The sequence below is a fragment of the Lepus europaeus genome, chromosome 18 (genome assembly GCF_033115175.1).
Source record: "Lepus europaeus isolate LE1 chromosome 18, mLepTim1.pri, whole genome shotgun sequence".
In the NCBI taxonomy this organism is placed as follows: Eukaryota; Metazoa; Chordata; class Mammalia; order Lagomorpha; family Leporidae; genus Lepus; species Lepus europaeus.
Genome location: NC_084844.1, coordinates 64,669,255 through 64,690,889, shown reverse-complemented (window position 1 = coordinate 64,690,889; position 21,635 = coordinate 64,669,255). Strand labels below are relative to the sequence as shown.

At 39.9% G+C, this 21,635-nt stretch overlaps 1 protein-coding gene across 4 annotated transcripts in view; it reads left to right on the top strand.

The window, feature by feature from the left end:
* The window catches only part of LOC133776989 (zinc finger protein 345-like), a 37,803-nt gene extending 16,575 nt beyond the window's left edge, over positions 1-21,228 (top strand). For 2 of the 4 annotated variants that reach the window (XM_062216348.1, XM_062216349.1), the window contains 3 exons: positions 16,071-16,197; positions 16,443-16,535; positions 18,611-21,228. In XM_062216348.1, the coding sequence (XP_062072332.1) occupies positions 16,074-16,197; positions 16,443-16,535; positions 18,611-20,931 (2,538 nt within the window). In that variant the 5' untranslated portion in view covers positions 16,071-16,073 and the 3' untranslated portion in view covers positions 20,932-21,228. Of the gene's footprint in view, positions 1-15,516; positions 16,198-16,442; positions 16,536-18,610 lie in introns of those variants that run through there. The other 2 variants (XM_062216350.1, XM_062216347.1) reach the window with 2 other exon arrangements.
* Positions 21,229-21,635: the final 407 nt, after the last annotated feature.

The window sequence follows — 21,635 nt, the reverse complement described above, 5'->3', positions numbered from 1 at the left end:
CGTGACATTTTTGACATGGGAGGAAATTAGTTCTACATTTTCATAGAGACTGGTCTGTGGAAGCATCTATAGAAGTTATAACTGTGAGAGTGGTAAGAAAGAAGAGGGGAAGAAATAAGTGCCCCTTGCCCCCCACAGAGATGTGCACATAGTGGAGTAGAAGATGTGCCCTGGAAAACTATGGCTGACTTTCTGTGACAAACTGTGTTTGAGTGCTTCACATGTTCTGATAGAAAGGTGTTGCCACCAGGTTACTACTATATTTATTTAGTTAGTTAGTTTTTAAAGATTATTTATTTGGAAATCAGAGTTACACAGGCAGAGAAGGAGAGGCAGAGAGAGGAAGAAAGAGAGGTCTTCCATTGGGTTCATTCCCTCAATGGCTTCATCATTGTGAACCTTGCTCAGTTCCTGGCCTATACCTTTCCTTTAACCTAGTACTTTGCCATGTAGTAGCCCATGCAAACTGCAGACTGCATAAATGAATGAATACTTTGATGGTTGTGATTTCTTAGAGGAATATCATAAGGGACAGAAGGAATAAAAACAAAAAAAAAGTATCCTCAGTTTATAGAAGGTATACTATTTTTGCAAGCGACAGAGAGAGGAAGAAGAAGGAAAGTGGAGAGACTGGAAAGTTGTGGCAAATATAGTAGGCACTGGTCAAATTTAACAGGCCCATTAGAAAACATTAAGGTTTCCTTACTTCCATGTAGACTCTGCCCTCTAGAGGTGAACAGGGTCCTCTAAAGCTACTTGTTGCACAAATGAAAACCCAAGCATTGTGTTCTCCCACATATGGAGTCTGCTATTGGTTTTGATTTACGTTTCCCTAATGGTGAGTGATATTGGGCATGTTCATATATGTCTTGACCATTTAGATTTCTTCTTCTGAGAAACATCTATCAATGCCCATTTCTTTTTTTTTTTTTTTCTGACAGGCAGCGTGGACAGTGAGAGAGAGAGACAAAGGTCTTCCTTGTGCCGTTGGTTCACCCTCCAATGGCCGCCACGGCCGGTGCACTGTGGCTGGTGCACCACGCTGTTCCAAAGGCAGGAGCCAGGTGCTTCTCCTGGTCTCCCATGGGGTGCAGGGCCCAAGCACTTGGGCCATCCTCCACTGCACTCCCGGGCCATAGCAGAGAGCTGGCCTGGAAGAGGGGCAGCCGGGGCAGAATCTGGTGCCCCAACTGGGACTAGAACCCAGTGTGCCGGCACCGCAAGGCAGAGGATTAGCTTGTTGAGCCACGGCACTGGCCTTGCCCATTTCTTAACTGTACATTTTGCTTCTTGTTTAGAGTTTTTCCAGTTCTATATATGTATGTTCTGGCTATCAATCTTTTGTCATATGTAGAGTTTTCAATGTTTTCTGCCATTCTGTTTGTTAATCTTCACTCTGATGATTACTTTGTTGTGAAGATGTATCTTAATTTGATACACTCAAATTCATATGTTTTATTTTTGTTACTTGTGCTTTTGGAATCTTACCCAAAACTGTTCTCTAGCTAATGTTTCATAGTTTCCTCTATCTTTACTTAGTTTTTGGTTTTGTATTTAGATTTTTAATTCATCTTGAGTTACTTTTACATAGTGTATGAGGTGTTGGGGTATATTTTCAGGCTTCTACATATGGATAATCACTTTCCTCTAGACCATTTGCTAAAAGGAATCTTCTTTCTCCTGTTTGTTTTAGTTTCTTTGTTAAATATGAGTTGCCTGTAGAAAAGTCGGTTTATTTCAGCTGCCTATTCTTTTCCATTGAACTATGTGTCTGCTTTTCCAACAGTGCTAACACTGCCTCTATTTTTTTAGTTTTTTTTTTTTTTTGAAAGGCCAGACACTTCTTCCAAGTCTTTCATGTGGGTGCTAGCACCCAGGAACATGGGCCATCTTCCACCGATTTCCCAGGTGCATTAGTAGGCAGCTGGATTGAAGTAGAGTAGCTGGTCTCATAGCAGCAACATATGGGATGCAAGGTCAAGGCTCTAACCCATTGCACCACAGCACCAGCCCTTTATTTATTTATTTCTGCAGTGATCTTTCATTATTCACTTTTTCTACTGCCCTGCAACTTGATTCATTCTTGTTTTTCTCTGGGTACTGGAGGATGGTAGTAAGTTGCTTCTGGGATATCTTTTTTTGTGTTTGTAGATAGTTGGTCATCTATAGTCCTAGTTTTAATTTTTATATTTCTCTGCCAATCATGAGAACCTTCTAGATGACTGCATGAAATGTTGGCAGAAATGAGGATGTATTAATTTGCTAAGAAAATACCACAGAGAATATGATTTAAATCATGGGATTTTACTTCTCAGAGTTGTGGAGGTTGAAAATATAAGATCAAAGTCCTAAAAGGCTCAATTTTTCCAGAAGCCTTTCTCCCAATGAGACAGACACATATATCATTTGACCTGCTTAAAAGCACTTTCTTCAGGTAGAGTCATGTTGGTGGTTAGCACTTCAGTTTTTGAGCTTTAGGGAGGCACATTTCAGTCCATAACATCAAAAGGGGCCCTGTGGTCTGCTTCAATGACAGTCATTTCTAGGGAGGACAGAAAGTTTGAAATCAGTGTTAGGATTTCTCACAGTATTACTGTCAGTGCTATCTCCATACAATGTGCATTCATGTACACACAAACAAAAATACCTGTACATATAAACGCATTCTACAGTGGAAATGTCTGTTGGTTGTGTACAGGTAACATCAATATAATAATCCATAAGATGGCCTGTAAGCAGACATTAAAAAGAGGATTAGAAAGAAGGACAACAAAATCTGCAGTTACCTATATTTATGTATATATGTATGATATTCAATATTTATAGTTGCTAAAAGATGAATGCTGATGTGTGAGAAATAAAAGCTAAACCTTACCTTACAATATTGCAGCCTATTCTACATCAAAGGTGTCTTCCTAAAACCAATCACTGGGCCCACTCTGTGGCATAGTAGGTTAAGCTTCCACCTGCAGTACCAGCATCCCATATGGGCACTAGTTTGAGTCCCTGCTTCTGCACTTCCAATCCAGCTCTTTGCTAATGGCCTAGGAAAGCAGTGGAATATGATATCAATGCTTGGGCCCCTGCACTCATGTGGGAGACCTGGAGGAAGCTGCTGATTCCTGGCTTCTGGCACCTGGCTTCAGATTGGCCCAGCTCCAGCCCTTCTGGCCATTTGGGGGTGAACCAGTGGATAGAAGATCTCTCTTTCACTTCCTCTCTATATATGTAACTCTGCCTCACAATAAATAAATACATTTTTTAAAAACCTTTCACATTTTACATTTCTTAATTTTTAAAGATTTATTTATTTGAAAGTCAGAGTTACAAAGAAGGAGGAGAGCCAGAGAGAGAGGTCTTCCATCTTATGTTTACTCCCTAATTGGTTGCAACTGCTGGAGCTGTGCTGTTCTGAAGGCAGGAACAAGGAGCTAGTTCTGGATCTCCCACATGGGTGCAGGGGCACAAGGACTTGGGCCATCTTCTACTACTTTCCTAGGCCATAGCAGAGAGCAGGATCAGAAGTGGAGTAGCTGGGTATTGAATTGGCCCCCATATGGGATACTGGCACTTCAGGCCATGGTGTTAACCTGCTCCACCACAGCACCAGTCCATCATTTAAAATTTCTGATACTCTAAAGTAGCACAGGACTACATTACATATAAGAAAGATGCATTCAAATATTATAAATCTAGTGCATTTTAGCAGACATTTTAACAAATACTTCTGCTTTTCTCAGCATTATGTATTAAATTAATGACATAATGAGTCATTGTCAGGTTTTTAGCTCTTTGACAGCCACTTATAATACTTAACAGCTTTTTCAAATTTATTGCTAGTGTATTTTTTTCAACACATGCACTGGATTTTACCAGTTTAGTGAACATGGCGTTGCCTATTCTAGGATTTGCATTTTATGCATTTTCATGGCTCACATAATCAACATCTGCAAAGCCTCTAAAAGACATAAATAATAACATGAATCAGGTTTTTTTTTTAAAAAAAGATTTATTTATTTGAAAGTCAGAGTTGCACAAATAGAGGAGAGGTACAGAGAGACAGAGACAGAGAGGTCTTCCATCTGCTGATTGTGGCCCAGTTGGCCACAATGGCTGGTCTGCATCAATCCAAAGCCAGGACCCAGGAGCTTCTTCTGGGTCTCCCATGTGTGTGCTGGGCCCCAAGGACTTGAGACATCTTCTACTGCTTTTGCAGGCAATTGCAGAGAGCTGGTTCAGAAATGGAGCAGCCAGGACTTGAACAGGCACCCATATGGGTTGCCAGCACTGTAGGCAGCAGCTTTACCTGCTATGCCACAGCACCAGCCCCACATTACATCTTTTTAAGATGATATGGATTTAAGTTCATGAGAAATTATTAGCATAGTGGGAACTGATAGATATGGATGATTCAGGATGGGCTTGTTAGGGATGGTAATGTTAATTTTCTTATAAAATAAAAATAAAATATGATCAGACATAAATGAAGACTAAATTTTATTAGTGGTGATCCAGAAAACACTGATCTCAGGTCTTTTTCTTCTAGTGTTAAGTTTATGTTTTAAAACTCATATTAAGTGAACAAGTTTCATGTAATTTATATATACAGATTTAAGAGCAAACTGATACATCCTACCCTATCTTCCCTTTGTCTCATACTTCCAACTCCCTCCTTCTTGTTTTATTTTCTTTCAACTTTTACAACTCCATGCTTTGATTTTATTTTAGAATCACAAGCTTTAACCCTCTACAAAATAAAGAATTCAAGTAGTAGCAGAAATATCGATGAGTATATTTTCTATACTCTATCAAAGAGTACAGAAAAGTGCTGTGAACAATAATCAAATCTCAAAATGTCAATTTAACTCATGCTACATTTTGTTGTCTATATATTAATTACCATCAATCAGAGAAAACATATGGTATTTGTCTTGTGGGGACTGGCTTTTTTCACAAAGCATAATTGTTTCCAGTTGCATCCATTTGGTTACAAAAGATAGGATTTCATTCTCAATTATGGCTGAATAGTATTTTAGACTGTATATATAGCTCATATTCTTTTCCAGTCACCAGTTGATGGACATCTGGGTTGATTCCATGTTAACTATTGTGAATTGGGCTGTTATAAACATGAGGGTACAGATAACTCGTGCATATGCATATTCTATTTCATTTCATTTGGATAAATTCCCAGGAGTGGGATGGCAGGATCATATGGTATATCTGTTTTCAGATGTCTGAGGAACTTTTATACTGCCTTCCATAATGGCTGTACTAGCTTCATTCCCACCAACAGTGGGTTAGGGTACCTTTTTCTCTACCTCTCCACCAGCCTTTACTTTTTGTTGACTTTTTCAAAAGAATTCTTTATTTGAAAGGTGGAGTTACAGAGAGGGAGAGGCAGAGGCATAGAGACATAGATATTTTATCTGCTAGTTTATTCTCCATATGACCCAACAGGTGGTGCTGGTCCAATCTGAAGCCAGAGTTAGAAGCATCTCCCTGGTCACCCAAGTGGGTGCAGGGGCCCAGGTACTTGGGCCATCTTCTGCTGCCTTCCCAAGCACATTAGCAGGGAGCTGGATCAGAAGTGGAGCAGCCTGAACTCAAAATCGCAATCATGTGGGGTTCTAGCACTGCAGGCAGCAGCTTAACCTGCTACACAAAACCTCCATCTCCTGACTTTCGGTTTCTGTATGAGAGCCATTCTAACTGGGTGAGGCAAAAGGTCATTGTGGCTTTTATTTGCAGTTCTCTGATGGCTATTGTTCCTGAGCATGTTTTCATGTGTCTGCTTGCTAATTGAAATCCATCCTTGGAAAAATGCCGATTTATATCCTGTGCCCATTTCTTGACTGGATTGTTTGTTTTTTGTTGTTGAGTTTTTTGAGCTCTTTCTAGATTCTGGATATTTTACTTTTTCAGTTGCCTAGTTTGCAAATATTTTCTTCCATTCTGTCAGGTGCTTCATCTTGTTGAATGTTTACTTTGTAGTTCAGAAGGTTCTTAGCTTGATGTAATCCCATTTGAGTATTTATACCTTCATTGATTGTGCTTCTTGGAGCCTTTTCTAAGAAGGCCTTGCCGATGCCAGTATCTTGCAGAGTTTCTCTGATGTTTCCCTCTAGGAATTTGATGGTATCACATCATAGATTTAGATCATCGATCCATTTGTACTGTATTTTTGTATAAGTTGTAAGGTAGAGATCTTGTTTCATTTTTCTGCATGAGAAGGTCAAATTTTCCCAGCACCATTTTTGAAGACTGTTCTTTGTCCAGGGATTTCTTTTAGATCATTTGTCACAAATTAGTTGGTTGTAGATTTGTGGATTAATTTTTGGGGATTCTACTCCACTTCATTCATCCACATGACTTTTTGGTGCCAGTACCAGGCTGTTTTGATTATAACTGTCTTGTAATAGGTCTTGAATTTTGGTATTATGAGGCTTCCAACTTTGTTTTTGTTGTTTAAGATTCCTTTAACTATTTGGGGTCTCTTGCATTTCCATGCAAATTTTAACATTATTTTCTCTAGATCTCAGAAGGATGTTGTTGGTATTTTGATTGGGATCATATTGAATCTGTGATTGCTTTTGGGGGGCTAGTGCTGTGGTATACTAGATTGAGCCTCTGCCACCCACACTGGCATATCACATGGGCATCAGTTTGTATCCTGGGTGCTGCTCTAATGATCCAGCTCTCTGCGAATGGGCAGGGAAGTCAGTGGAAAATGGTTCAAGTACTTTGGCCCCTACACTCATGTGGGAAACCCTGGAGAAACTCCTGGCTCCTTGCTTCAGATCAGCCCAGCTCCAGGCATTGTGGTCATTTGGACTCAATTACGTATTTCTTTTATGAGGATTTTTGCATCTATATTCATCACAGATATGTTTCTTTCTTTTTTAAAATTTTTTAACTCTACTTACAGGTAGAGTTACAGAAAGTGAAAAAGAAACAGGGAGAAAGATCCTCTCTTCACTGCCTCACTCACCAAATGGCCGCAATGGCCGGATCTGTTCTGACCTGAAGTCAGGAGCCAGATGCCTCTTCCTGGTCTCTCATGCAGGTGTAGGGGCCCAGGCACTTGGGCCATCCTCCACTGCCCTCCCAGGCCAGAGCAGAGAGCTGGACTGGAAGAGGAGCAACTGGGACCAGAACCAGCACCCACATGGGATGCCAGATCTGCAGGTGGAGGATCAACCCAGTGTGCCATGGCACCGGCCCTCATCAGGGATATTTTTCTATAGTTTTCTTTTTCCACTGTGTCTTTTTCTAGTTTAAGAATCAAGGTGATGCAGGCTTAATAGAAGGAGTCTGAGAGGATTGTCTCTCTTTCAATTGTTTTGAATAGTTTGAGAAGAAATGGAATTAGTTCTTCTTTAAAAGTCCGGAAGAATTCAATAATGAGGCTGTCTGATCCTGGACTTTTCTTTGTTGGGAGGGTCTTTATTACTCATCCAATTTCTGTCTTGGTTTTTGATTTATTTAGCTTTTCTATGTGTCTTTATGACTAAATTTTGGTATATTGTGTATGTCCAGGAATCTGTTCATTTTTTTTCCTCTAGGTTTTCCAATTTGTTAGCCATCACAACAGATGCCCACATCCTATATTGCAGTGCTAATCTGAGTTTTGGTTATCCCACTTCCAAATCTGTTTCATGTTAATATCCCCAGGAAGCAATGGATGATGGCTCAAATTCTTTGATTCCTGTCATCTAATTTGGAGAACTGTAACCTAAATGGGGACTTGAGAACCTGGTCTTGCATAGTTGTTGTAGCCATGTAGAAAGTGAACCAGCAGATGGGAGATCTCTATGTTTCTCTTTCCCTCTTTGTCTCTGTGTCTCTGCCTTTTTTTATCATATTAAAATATTTAATTATTTATTTGAAAGAGTTACAGAGAGAGGGAGAGACAGAAATCTTCCATCACCTGATTCATTTTTGAGATGACTTCAATAGCCAGAGTGTGGCCAGGTTGAAGCCAGGAGCTTCTCCTCCAATGTGTGTGGCAGCAGCCCGGCACTTGGCCCATCTTCCACTGTTTTTTCAGTCCATTGGCAGGGAGCTGGATCAGAATTGGAATAGCTGATACTTGAACTGGTGCACATACAGGATTGCCAGTGTAACATATAGCAGTTTTGTCCACTGCACTACTCCACCAGCTCCTCTTTCTGCCTTTTGAATAAATAAATCTTTTGAAAAAGAACTTCGGGTAGTAAAAGTCATCATGACTGAGCAATGGCAAATTGATTGAAGTGATCTACTTTTTAAAAGATTTATTTATATATTTGAAAGGCAGCACTACAAAGAGAGAGTGGGAGAGATTGATCTTCCTCCTCAAATGACTGCAATGACTGTGGCTAGGCCAGACTGATGTCAGGAGCCAGGGGCTTCTTTCAGTCTCTTACACGGGTACAGGAGCCCCAATATTTGAGTCATCCTGTGCTGCTTTTCCAGACACATTAGCAGGGAACTGGATCAGTTTGGAGCATTAATGTCTATGATACTCTCCTTGCAGTTAAAGAATTTGGAATCCATTTCGATTATGGGTGGGCCAAGTACAACAGCTTCCAGTTGTCCAAGGTTTGGACTAGATGGGTTCTGAGAAATTTTGTTAAAATAGTTATTAATCATAACTCTCAGTTTAAGCTTTTCTTACCAAATTTTCATGTTTGCTGATGTTAACATCTATGGGAAAATTGGGTCTCTGGATTGCAACCAATGAAAGCATCCAGACTAACAGTAAATAAGGTCAATAGTCAGCAGAATGGTGTCCAGCTGAACTTAAATAGCTTTTCTTGTTTGGTAGAGGGGTAACCTCCTGCATTATACTGACATACTGACATAGAGAGTAGATATTGGAGCCTGTCCCTTTTGCCAAATGGAGAATGCCATGTTTTGGTTCATTTTATATATATATATATATATATATATATATATATATATATACACACACACATAGACATATATACATATACACACATATATATATACACACACACACATACATACACACAGATTTTATTTATTTATTTGACAGGTGTAGTTACAGATAGTGAGAGAAAGAGACAGAGAGAAAGGTCTTCCATATGCTCGTTTACTCCCCTAATGACTGCAATGGCTAGAGTTGGGCTAATCCAAGCTAGGAGCTTCCAGGTCTCCCACATTTTTGCAGGGACCGAAGCACTTGGACCATCTTCTACTGCTTTCCCAGGCTATTGCAGAGAGCTGCATGGGAAGAGGAGAAATGGGGACTAGAACTGGTGCACATATTGGGTGCTGGCACTGCAGGTAAAGGATTACACCACTGCACCACAGTGCTGGCCCCAGTCTATCCTTAATTAAGGACACCTCAGTAACCATACTCAGGTTTTACTGTCCTATATTCATGGCCAAAGTCCTAGCAGACAACATAGTTTGGAGAATCGTAAACACAAGTTGTGTAGGAGACTTCATTTCTCATACAGCACAGTTAATAACAAGGTTCCAAGAGGGGAAATTACTTGCATCATAGTCTTTGACAACTAATGGACATCACAGGTGATCTAGAGAATTTAGGTTTGTGAGCCCCTAGAGTGAAAAAGTCACTGAGAACATAAGAACAGTGCCTAGAGTTTATTTTGATGGATTTTAGCCCCTTTCATTGGAGGGAGGCCCAAAGAAGCTGGACTGATTTGTATACCTCAGAAGTGTCTTTTCAAGGTGAAGGCAAACTGAGACTGAGGGGCTTTTGGAAAAACTTTGAACAAAACACATTTGCCATACTTGGTTAAGACACAGCATTTATCTATTGAGATGCATCAGATGTGTTAACATTAGGTATAAGGTACAGTGGACATGGTGGATGGCATATAGCAATATGATTTTAGTAATCTATCATGAGGTGCTTTTTTTTTACTGGATTTAGCAGGTATAATTGGGCTACCTAATGGGGTATAGCTTGAATAATCACCTTTCTGTTAAATAAATCTGAGGTAGTAAATGTTAGTATAGGAAGACATTGAGTTTTCTTTTATTGGGCCTTCTTGGTTATTTTAATCTGGGAACTGCAAATTCTCATTTTCTCTAGCCAAGTTGTAACTTAAAAACTTTATTTTATTACACATCATGTTGGACTAACTTTGCCACTTCTGGGATTTTTTTTAGTACATCTGACAACTGGAAATTTAGACAATAGTATAGTACCAAGTAAAGTACTTATTTTTCTTCTGATACATATTTTGAAATTCTTCTAAAATTCCTATTGAGTACTCTTGTTAAATTTAGTTGCACCCCTGGTTAAGACTTATTGGAGCCACTCTACTGATTACATCTATGAAACTTTGTTAATAAATGCATATAGAACCTGGGAAAGTTGATTTATATCTTATGCTGTAGAGACATAAGACAGAACATCTTTTTTTATCTTTTTCAATTATATAATTTAAAAATGAATTTTAGATTTTCAATAGGATCAAATTGTGTACTTTTCAGAAATGTATACATGCAGACAACTATAATTTATGCATTTTACATTTTCCTTCTTTAGATTTTTAAAAAGCTTTACTGAGATTGCTGCTGTGATATAGCAGGTCAAGCCCAGCTCTGGCCATTGTGGCCAGTTGGGAGTGAACCAGTGGGTGGAAGGCATCTCTGTCACTGCTTCTCCTTATCTATAACTCTTACTCTCAGATAAATAAAGAAATCCTGTAAATATTTAAAAATAAAAAATAAGGAAGACTGACCTCCCTCGAGTTGCAGAATAAAGTCACTGAAAGGTAATTACCAGCTCAGAGATGATACAGGAATTTGAACAGCACAGTTCAGACATTATATCTAGTAAAAATTGACCAATAGCTGTGGGCCAAAAGTCAGTGCCCAATGACACTACCACTCAAATCATAATTTCATGTCCATTCTCACTTATACAGGAAAAGGAGTAAAAACAGGAAGTCCATGGCATCCTTTTATCTGTCTCTGGGCCTAATTTGTGGGAGAAACCACAAATTAAGTTCAGATCTCAAAAAAATAAAGTTTTGTTAAATACTTAACTAAATGGAGTGATTCATAGATGAATTTCAGGAACTTTTGGGTAAAGAATTACCAGGTAGTGCAATTTCAATTATTCATGAAGATTTTAGAAGGCACTCACCCCAATTTCCAGCCATTTTAATACACTGAATAGATTCAAATAATTTTCCTCACTGCAAAATATGATGCATTGATGGGTGAAAAAATGTTTTAGTAGGTAAGATCAAGCATCATTTTAAAAGATTAAAAATGGGTTGTTGAGGAACATTACTTTCTTCGAATATTTTAAGTTAAAAAAATTCTTGGAGTCTTTTCCTGAGTATCTGTAAGAAGTATATATTTAGGGGGCTGGTGCTTTGGTGCAGCAGGTAAAAGCCCTGGCCTGCAGTGCTGGCATCCCATATCGGCCCTGATTCCAATCCCAGCTGCTCCACTTCTGAACCAGCTCTCTGGTATGGCCTGGGAAAGCAGTGGAAGATGGCTCATGTCCATGGGCCCCTGCAGCTGCACAGGAGACCAAGTAGAAGTTTCCATTCCTGGCTTTGGATAGCTCAGCTCTGGTTGTTGCAGCCATTTGGGGGGTGAATTAGCAGGTGGAAGACCTCTCTCTCTTGCTCTACCTCTCTCTGTATCTCTGTCTTTCAAATAGATAAAATAAGTCATAAAAAATATGTGAGGTTTTTAGAACCATATTTTAATTCTGAGATTTAAAAATAACAATAAATTTAATGACAATTGCCAAGAATTCTTTCCATATTTGAATTTCTCCACTTATACTATGTTTCTTTCAGATGTAAATATGTCAAACCAAGAATTACTGAGGAATTGGATAATTATGTGGGTATCTCATGTGGTCAGGAAAGTTCTGGTATATCCCCTCTGTGTCCCAGGAGGCTGATTTTCCAGCCGATATATGGATCATCTTCATTTCTTCCTAATGCAGGCATGCATTGGTATCTGGGAATCTAGTGTCATCTGCCCATGATGTCAGCAGGTCAGGACCATAGGAAATCTCCTCTGGCCTCCTTCTCAGCATGTGCCATTCCAACCACTCCCACCATCTTCACAGAATTCTTGACCCCTGGGGCTTTCCTCATATGCTCAAGAGCTGTGTGGTTGGTTTCTGTGTCTGTGGGTGTTAGTGTGAGGGTGAAAGGAACCTTGGAGAGCAGGACAGGTGTCTGTCTCTTGGTGGCATAGGTGACAGCCATAGATCTGAGGTGTTAAGTCAGGTATTCAGGTGCACCCTGTGGATCTGGGCTGGTCGAGGAAGAGACACCAGTGGCACAGCCTCAGTTCTGGAGCTGGAGAAAGGGTGAATTTTTATTAACATATTTTAGAAAGTTGAAATTTTAAGGAATTTTTTGTCAGAAAATGCTGCACTGAAAGAAGACTGGAGAAAAGGTGAATAAGGTTGAGATTTTAAGGATTTTTTTAGTCAGAAATTGGTGCACTGAAAGAAGACCAATGTGTCTCCAGGTGTACAGAAGACAGTTCTAAAAATTCTGTAGGAAGTCTGTCTCATCCAAGACGGCAATGGGATGGAGCTAGGGGTTCAGGCCATTTGGGATGAAATGTGTGTGCATGAATGTTTATTGCACCTCTGTCACTATTTACCTATCTGTAAGATTAGTGCTACTAGTGAAATGTCCCTGCATTCCCTGAGAAATCCTCGTGAGGTGTGTGCAGGCTGACTTACACTATGTGGCAATTGCAATTTTGGGGTTTCATGGTATATCATCTTCTAGTAAAATTTCTGTTTTCCTGCATTGTGTAGCCTGCCTTGCACTACTCTTTCAAGGTTACAGAACTTTATACAAGACCTAGTTTGCAAAAATGTGGAAGTTTGGATACTCTGTGACAATCCCGTTTGCAGAGAGAGAGATGTCTTCCATTTGCTGATTTACTCTCCAACTGGCCACAATGGCCAGAGCTGCACCAATCCAAAGCCAGGATCCAAGAGCTTCTTCCAGGTCTCCCAAGCAGGTGCAGAGGCCAAAGGACTTGGGCCAACTTCTACTGTTTACACAGGCCATAGCAGAGAACTGGAACTGAAGTAGAACAGCTGGGATTTGAACTTGCACCCATATGGGATACAGGCAGCTGCTTTACCTTTTAAGCCACAGTGCCAGTCCCCAAAATAACTTTCATTAGTGTAAATTTTACTGAACATAGTTTATTTGAACAATAACTAAGTTTTATTGTTTTTTGTTGTTACATTGTCATTTAATAAAATTTTGGCAATGCTTTCATTAAAGCAATGATAACTTCTGGTTAATCTCTGCCACTTAATAGAGGTGGGGGCACTTGCCTATATATTTCCATGTTTAAACGTTTATTCCTCCATGGTGAAGTTGACATTTTCTCTATTTATATATTCAAGATTCTTTATTCATTTTACCATTCCTTTTTCTACAGTGCTATGTAGAAGGAAAGATGAGAAATTTTCTTTTAAATCCTTGCATTCACGTTTTCTTCCAGGTATGGTTCAGGGCAGCTCCTGATATTTCAAAAAGCAAAGAAAATTAATACATCACCTGCAAATTGTGTACTTTTTAAAACATATTTATTTTATACATTTGAAAGATAGAGTCACAGAGAGTGATAGAGAAAGAGAGCAAGAGAGAGACAGAGAGAATCTTTTATCTGCTGGTTCATTCCCCAAAAGGCCACAATGGTCAGAGCTGAGACAATCTAAACCCAAGAGGCAGGAGATTCTTCTGTGTTTCCCACATAGTTGCAGGGGTCCATGCACTTGAATCATCCTCCAGTACTTTCCCAGTCATATTAGCAGGAGCTGTATCTGAGGTAGAGAAGCTGGGACTCAAACTGGCACTCACATGGGATGCTGGCTCTGCGGGCTGGGGCTTTAACCCACTGGGCGATCACACTGGCCCCTGTAAGTGGTTTTTTTATTCCCCAACTTGCTGTCAGTTTTCTTTTTAGATTAATAATAATTTATTAATGGAAATGGATAAAGGAAGATGAATTTTATTCTCAGGGAATATATAAAAACAAGATGAATGGTGAATATGTCATGGCTATGAAGCATTGCAGTTATCCAAGATAAGGCAGTTTTGTCGCTCACCTTTCTGTTGCCATAGCAAAATATATATTTGTTATATGATTTCAGCTGAAGCTTCAAGGACAATATTCTAAATTTTGGGGTCATGATGTCCAATAGAGTCTTTAGTGTTATACAGATGATGTAGTGGGCAGTGTTTTAGTGCCACCCTGGAAGTAAACACTTAACATTCTGCAAGGGAAAGAGTTACCTAGGGCTAAAACACAAATCAGTTGCATTTATTTTTAATTGTTAGAGCAATGCATTCCTTAATAGTTTGAGGAGATGAACTTGATCCTGAGCTAGGACGATGTCGGGAAAATAATCTACTGCAGGTTCTTTTATGTTTTAAGATTTTTTAAAAAGATTTATTTATTTATTTATTTGAAAATCAGAGTTACGCAGAGAGAGGAGAGGCAGAGAGAAAGAGGGAGAAGAGAGATCTTTCATTCAACAGTTCACTCTCCAATTGGTTGCAATGGCTGGGCTGCACTGATCTAAAGCCAGGAGCCAGGAGCCAGGAGCTTCTTCTGGGTCTCCCACATGGGTTCAAGGGCCCAAGGATTTGGGCCTTCTTCTACTGCTTTCCCAGGTCATAGCAGAGAGCTGGATCAGAAGTAGAGCAGCTGGGTCTCAAAACGGTGCTCATATGGGATGCCGGTTTTTTAAGCCAGGGCATTAACCTACTGTGCCACAGTGCCAGCCCCAAGATTTATTTATTAACTTATTTGAAAGGCAGAGTAATAGAGATAGGGAGATATGGGTAGTGAGAAAGAGATATCTTCCATCTACTGGTTCATTCAACAAATGGACACAATGGTTGCCAGGCCAAAGCCAGGAGTCTGGAACTCTATCTGGGTCTCCCATAACCATGGAAGTGGCCCAAATACTCAGGCCATCTTTCACTGCTCTTTAAGGTACTTTAGCAGGGAACTCAATTGGAAGTGGAGCACCAAGGACTCAAATTGTTTGTTCACATGGGATGCCTGAATTGCAGGTGGAGACTTACCTGCTGCACCACAATGCTGGTGCCTACTGCAGGTTCTCAAACAAATCTCTCTGTATTCCCCTCAGTCACAAATGCAGATTATACTGCAGAATTTCTCAGGTTCTGTTCTTGGGTAAATAACTCCACTGCTTTTATTTAATTTGTTATAATGTTATTTCAGTTCTTTAAATGTTTATGAATAGAATAATTATAGAAAAAGCCAAAGCTGCTTTCTATTCTTTCTTGAATCTCCTCCCTTATTTTCAAATATTTATGAGCTTGGTAGAGAAAGAAGTTGATGGTGTGAGAGAAAGCTAGAGAGCTCCCATGTACTTCTTCACTGCCTAAGTAACCATATCAAGCAGGGGTGGGGCACAACTGAAGCCAAGAGTCAGGAATGGAATCTAGGCCTGCTTCTTGGTTGGCATCACCATTGCTTCCCCTGTTCTGCATTAGCCGGGAGCTGGAAACCAGAGCTGGCACTGAAATCCAACTTTGGAAATTTGATGTAGAGAGAATATCTGAGCTGGCATCATAAACACTAAGTTAAAGTCCTACTGTCTCTTTTAAAATATTTTTTTCTCTGCCATAATTGCATTGACTGTGTATAGTGTTTTCCTGGAAATTCTTCACTGTTCAATCCCTTCATAACTTCCCTGATGGTTTCTTGTCTTTTTCCCTGAATACTTCTACATTCTTCTGAACATTGCTCATTCCAGAGTGACTTTTGTCCCCCTTTCAGCCTACTGTGCAAATACCCTTGACATAGTCTGGCCTTTGTGAACAGAAATTCCTGTTTCCCTCCAGCTTGGGCATTTTTCACAGCCTTTATACCATAGGTTTGATCCCCTGCTGAATGCTTCTGTGAGGCTGTCCAAATGCTCAACCAATCTAAAATGAAATGGCATTCTTGCTTCTTCTTCCTCCATACCCATGTAGAAGATATACAACTGCCATTGATTGTTATGTGACAGAGTTGACATGTTGACCAGGAGTGTTTTATCACAGGTGATGATAGCATTTGAAGACCTGGCTGTGTTCTTTACTTGGGAGGAATGGCAGAACATGAACCAAGCTCAGAAAATCCTGTACAGGGATGTGATGCTGGAGACCTACAGCAACCTGTTCTCCCTGGGTAAGTGTCACACTTCACATGCCCAATGGTAACATTTTCTCACTATTTGACAAAGAAGTAAGCACTATTCATAAAGTTTAATGAGGGACAGGTATAGAATTTGAGTCCATGAAGAATCTGAATATCTACCACCTGGGAAGGATTTCAAATTGGAACATTTGTTGCATAGCTTCTGGACCAAGCTGTACTTCTTTAATTAACCCAAGATAATGATTTCACAAAGTCTACATTGTTTCCATTAATAGGGTACTGCATGACCAAACCTGACTTGATCTTCAAGTTGGAGCAAGGAGCAGAGCCCTGGATGGGGGAAGAATGCCTACATCAGAGCCTTCCAGGTCAGTCTGCACATAACAGGCAGGGAGGCCAAAGTAGAAGCAGTGCAGCAGATGTTGAGTGGTGTTCTTTCCATGATTTTTTCCCAAGTCTTACTCCTGAAGACAGCTGGTCTTGTGATTCAGACACAGACATTCTACAGTATCTATGGAGATCAGTATCTCTGGTAAAGGCAAAGGAAATGAAGTTTTATGTGAAAATGAACAACTGATGAAAAACCTCCAGAAACTCAAATTATCATAGAGGAGTGTTTATAGAAAGAAACAAGAGGAGGTAACCAGGGCTGATGTCTACACAATGAGTTAGAAATCAATTTTCAATAATTGAGCAGACTCTGGATTGCAGAAACAAATTATTTAAACTGGTGGGAATGTATAGCCAAGGTGGTATATTGGGACTTTCTGTAACTGTTGTAGTTCAAAGAAGCTGAGGATGTCAGGTTTCCTTAGAAATATGGGGAAACTGTAAGAGTGCATATAAAACAGAGAATTTCATTAGAAAAATTTCACAAATGCTGTTTCCCTGGGAAGACAGAACATGAGACAACCACATATTCAAATCTTGTCCCATGAATGTGATCCTTCTTAGAGTATAGACACATTTCACTCTTTACCTTCAAGGAAATGATCTAGTAAAACGTCCCTATATTTATGGTTGAAATATCACAGAAGTACAAAACCCACAATTTTTCTAAAATTTAAAAAGGGGCTCGCGCTGTGGCTCACTTGGATAATCCTCCCCCTGCAGTGCCGGCATCCCATATGGGCCTTGGGTTCTAGTCCCAGTTGCACCTCTTCCAGTCCAGCTCCCTGCTGTGGCCCAGGAGGGCAGTGGAGGATGGCCCAAATGCTTGGGCCCCTGCACCTACAAAGGAGATAAGGAGGAAGCAACTGGCTCCTGGCTTTGGATTGGCATAGTTCCAACTGTATTTGCCATTTGAGGGGTGAGCCAATGGAAGGAAGATCTTTGTCTCTGTCTCTGTCTAACTCTGACAAATAAATAAATAAATAAAAATACATTTAAAAATGGACAGGGAAAAATTGGTTTCTAGATTACAGATGAATATATTTATTGAATATTAGTCCATTCTGTGAAGTCTTATTCATTTTTGTGAAAGTAGAAAGTGAGAGAGAAACAGTGAGAAATATATTTTCTATTAACTCTCTCCCCAAATACTAGCAACAGTTATGACTAATCTGAAGCCAGAAGCCTGGAATTTCACCTACTCATCTCTATCACAGGGTCCCAAGCACATAAACCATTATCTGCTGCTTTCCAGTATCTATTATCCCAGAGCTGTATTGGAAGCAGAGTAGTCTCAGCTTAAACTGGCACTGTTTTGAGATACAGGCATCTCAAGCAGTGACTTAAGAGATCTTACCACAAAAACCACTCAATCATACTTGAAAAAAATTCTGTTAGTAAACAGGATCATGGATGAACATTGGAAAATCTATGGATACAATTTAATATATTAATGTATTATGGAGAAAACATGTATATTCATAAATATGTATCTTCTAATCATTTTGTTAAAATTTTATGATGGAACGAGCATACGAGCCTGAGCCATTCTCCTTCATTGCGCAAAGGATATAAACTTTGGAATGTATTCCTTGCCCTTGAAACTCAATTGGGTCTCACAGCCTATTGTCTTCATACCCCACCCTGCATTATTTTCCAGGTTCCCAAGGCCCCCCACCCAGTTCCTGGAATTCCCCTCCACTGCTGCCCACTACCCCCATGCCCAGCCTTAGCCCTCCTTAAAAAGGTCTAGCCCCTGGGAGTTGGGGCCTTCTGCCACCTGCTCCATCTTGTACACACAGCCAGTTAGTCACCCACCTCTGTGGATTAATTTTCTCTGAATAAATTCTGTCTGGCTGTAAATTGATATACTGTCTCCTCTATTCTACAACTCTTTTCCTAACATTTTGGTGCCCTGTGTGAGGAGGCACCAATGCAGAACTTTTCCTAACATCTTATCCCTCTTAAATACAAGTAACTTCATTCCTTTTGCATGAGTATGCTAGGAGAAACAATTATATTTGATTCAGTGACATTTTTTTTCTCACTTCAGTTGCCATGAAACTGGATGAACTGATTAAGACCAACCAGAAAAGTCTGGAGAAAAATCTGAATCAGGATGTTATGAAAAATAATAAGACATTAACTTCCAAGGGAGTTGAATTCAGAAAAACACTTAATTTAAGTATAAGCCATATGCCAAAACTGAGTATCAAAAAGAGAAACTATTCAGGAATAAAACCTGAAGAATGCAGTGTATGTCACAATGTGTATCCCCATTGTGGGCCTGATCAACTACAAGCTGGAGAGAAATTTGATGCTACTACGGTACCTGGGAACACTCTCCAGTTCTGTGAGCCTCTTAATCAACAGCACAAAATTCAGACCATGGAGCAGGCACTTGAACAAATTGGACAAGGGAAAGTCTTCAAAAGGAAGAATATATTCTATGAATCTGAGAAGCTTTTTATGGTAGAAACCTGTAATAAGCCAACTGCCACTATTGGCAAGACAACTGAAATACTACAAGATTTCCATAAAAAGTCTAACCTCAGTATACATCAACAAAGTCCCAAAAGAGAGAACGTTTATAAGTATATTGGGCCTGTGGAACCTGTCATTTACCAATCACATTTTAGAATGAATCATAGACCAAATATAGAGAAGGAATCCTATGCATGTAAAACTTGTGGGAAGTCATTCAGTAATAAATTCTGCCATCCCCTCCATCACAGCACTCATATAGTGGAAAACCCTCATGTGTGTAATGATTGTGGAGAAACCACTCACCAGAAGTCAGGTGTCATTAGACATCAGAGAATTCACACAGGGTTGAAATCTTATAAATGTAATGACTTTGGGAAGTTCTTTGACCAGAAGAAACACCTCATACATCATCAGAGAATTCACACAGGGGAGAAGCCTTATGAATGCAATGACTGTGGAAAAGCCTTTGGCCGGAAGTCACACCTCATAAATCATCAGAGAATTCACACAGGGGATAAGCCTTATGAATGCAGTGACTGTGGAAAAGCCTTTGGCCGGAAGCCACACCTTATAAATCAGCAGAGAATTCACACAGGGGATAAGCCTTATGAATGCAATGACTGTGGAAAAGCCTTTGGCCAGGAGTCACACCTCATAAATCATCAGAGAATTCACACAGGGGATAAGCCTTATGAATGCAATGACTGTGGAAAAGCCTTTGGCCAGAAGTCAAACCTCAGAAAGCATCAGAGAATTCATACAGGTGATAGGCCTTATGAATGCAGTGACTGCCAAAAAGCTTTTGGCCAGAAGTCAAACCTCAGAAATCATCAGAGAATTCACACAGGGGAGAAACCTTATGAATGCAATGACTGTGGAAAAACCTTTGGCCAGAAGTCAAACCTCAGAAAGCATCAGAGAATTCACACAGGGGATAAGCCTTATGAATGTGGTGACTGCGGAAAAACCTTTGGCCACAAGTCACACCTCGTAAATCATCAGAGAATTCACACAGGGGAGAAACCTTATGAATGCAATGACTGTGGAAAAGCCTTTGGCCGGAAGTCATACCTCATAAATCATCAGAGAATTCACACAGGGGATAAGTGTTATGAATGCAATGGCTGTGGGAAAACCTTTGCCCAGAAGCCACACCTCATAAATCATCAGAGAATTCACACAGGGGATAAACCTTATGAATGCAATGACTGTGGAAAAGCCTTTGCCCAGAAATCAACACTCACAAATCAGCAGAGAAGTCACACAGGGGAGAAACCTTATGAATGCAGTGACTGTGGAAAAACCTTTGGCCAGAAGTCAAACCTCATAAATCATCAGAGAATTCACACAGGGGATAAGCCTTATGAATGCAGTGACTGCGGAAAAGCCTTTGGCCAGAAGTCATCCCTCATAAATCATCAGAGAATTCACACAGGGGAGAAACCTTATGAATGCAATGACTGTGGAAATGCCTTTAGCCAGAAATCAACACTCACAAATCATCAGAGAATTCACACAGGGGAGAAGCCTTATGAATGCAATGACTGTGGAAAAACCTTTGGCCAGAAGTCAAACCTCATAAATCATCAGAGAAGTCACAGAGGGGATAAGCCTTATGAATGCAATGACTGTGGAAAAGCCTTTGGCCACAAGTCACACCTCAGAAAGCATCAGAGAATTCACACAGGGGATAAGCCTTATGAATGCAATGACTGTGGAAAAGCCTTTGGCCAGAAGTCACAACTCAAAATGCATCAGAGAATTCACACCATGGAAAAGCTTATAAATGAAATGACTGTGGAAAAGCCTTTGGTCCCATCCTTGCATACCGAGGATAAATCCCACTTGGTCTGGGTGGATGATCTTTCTGATGCATTGTTAGATTAAATTGGCCAGAATTTTGTTGCGGACCTTTGCATGTATGTTCATCAGGGAAATTGGTCTATAATTACTTTCTCTGTTGTAGTTTTTTCAGGTTTAGGAATGAAGGTGATGCTGGCTTCATAGAAAGAATTTGGGAGAATCACCTCTCTCTCAATTGTTTTGAATAACTTGAGAAGAATTGAAGTTAGTTCTTCTTTAAATGTCTGTCAGAATTCAACAGTGAAGCCATCCAATCCTGAGATTTTCTTTGTGGCAAGGGTCTTTATTACTGATATCATTTCCATCTGGTTGTGGGTGTGTTTAGTTTTCTTATATCTGTGTTGCTCAATTTACGTAGGTTTTATGGATGTCAGGATGGTGGAAAGCCTTTTTGCTGTAATTCATAACTCATAAGATATCAGAGAATTCACACAGGGAATTTTCTATATGACCTTTTTGTACAAGTTATATCTCATGAAATATTAGAGAATTCACCAAGGGGAGAAATGCATGAATGTAATAAATGTGAATAAGCCTTTGTGGTGCAAATCAGACCTCATCAAACATAAAAGAATTCTCATGGGGAGAAATTTTATGAATGTAATGACTCAGAGCCTTTTACCATAATTCAGCCCTCACTGTACATCATCAAATTCATATAGGGAAAAACCCCTTTGAAAGTAAAATCCCTTTAATTAGAAGCCATACCTCATAAGACAACAGGGAAT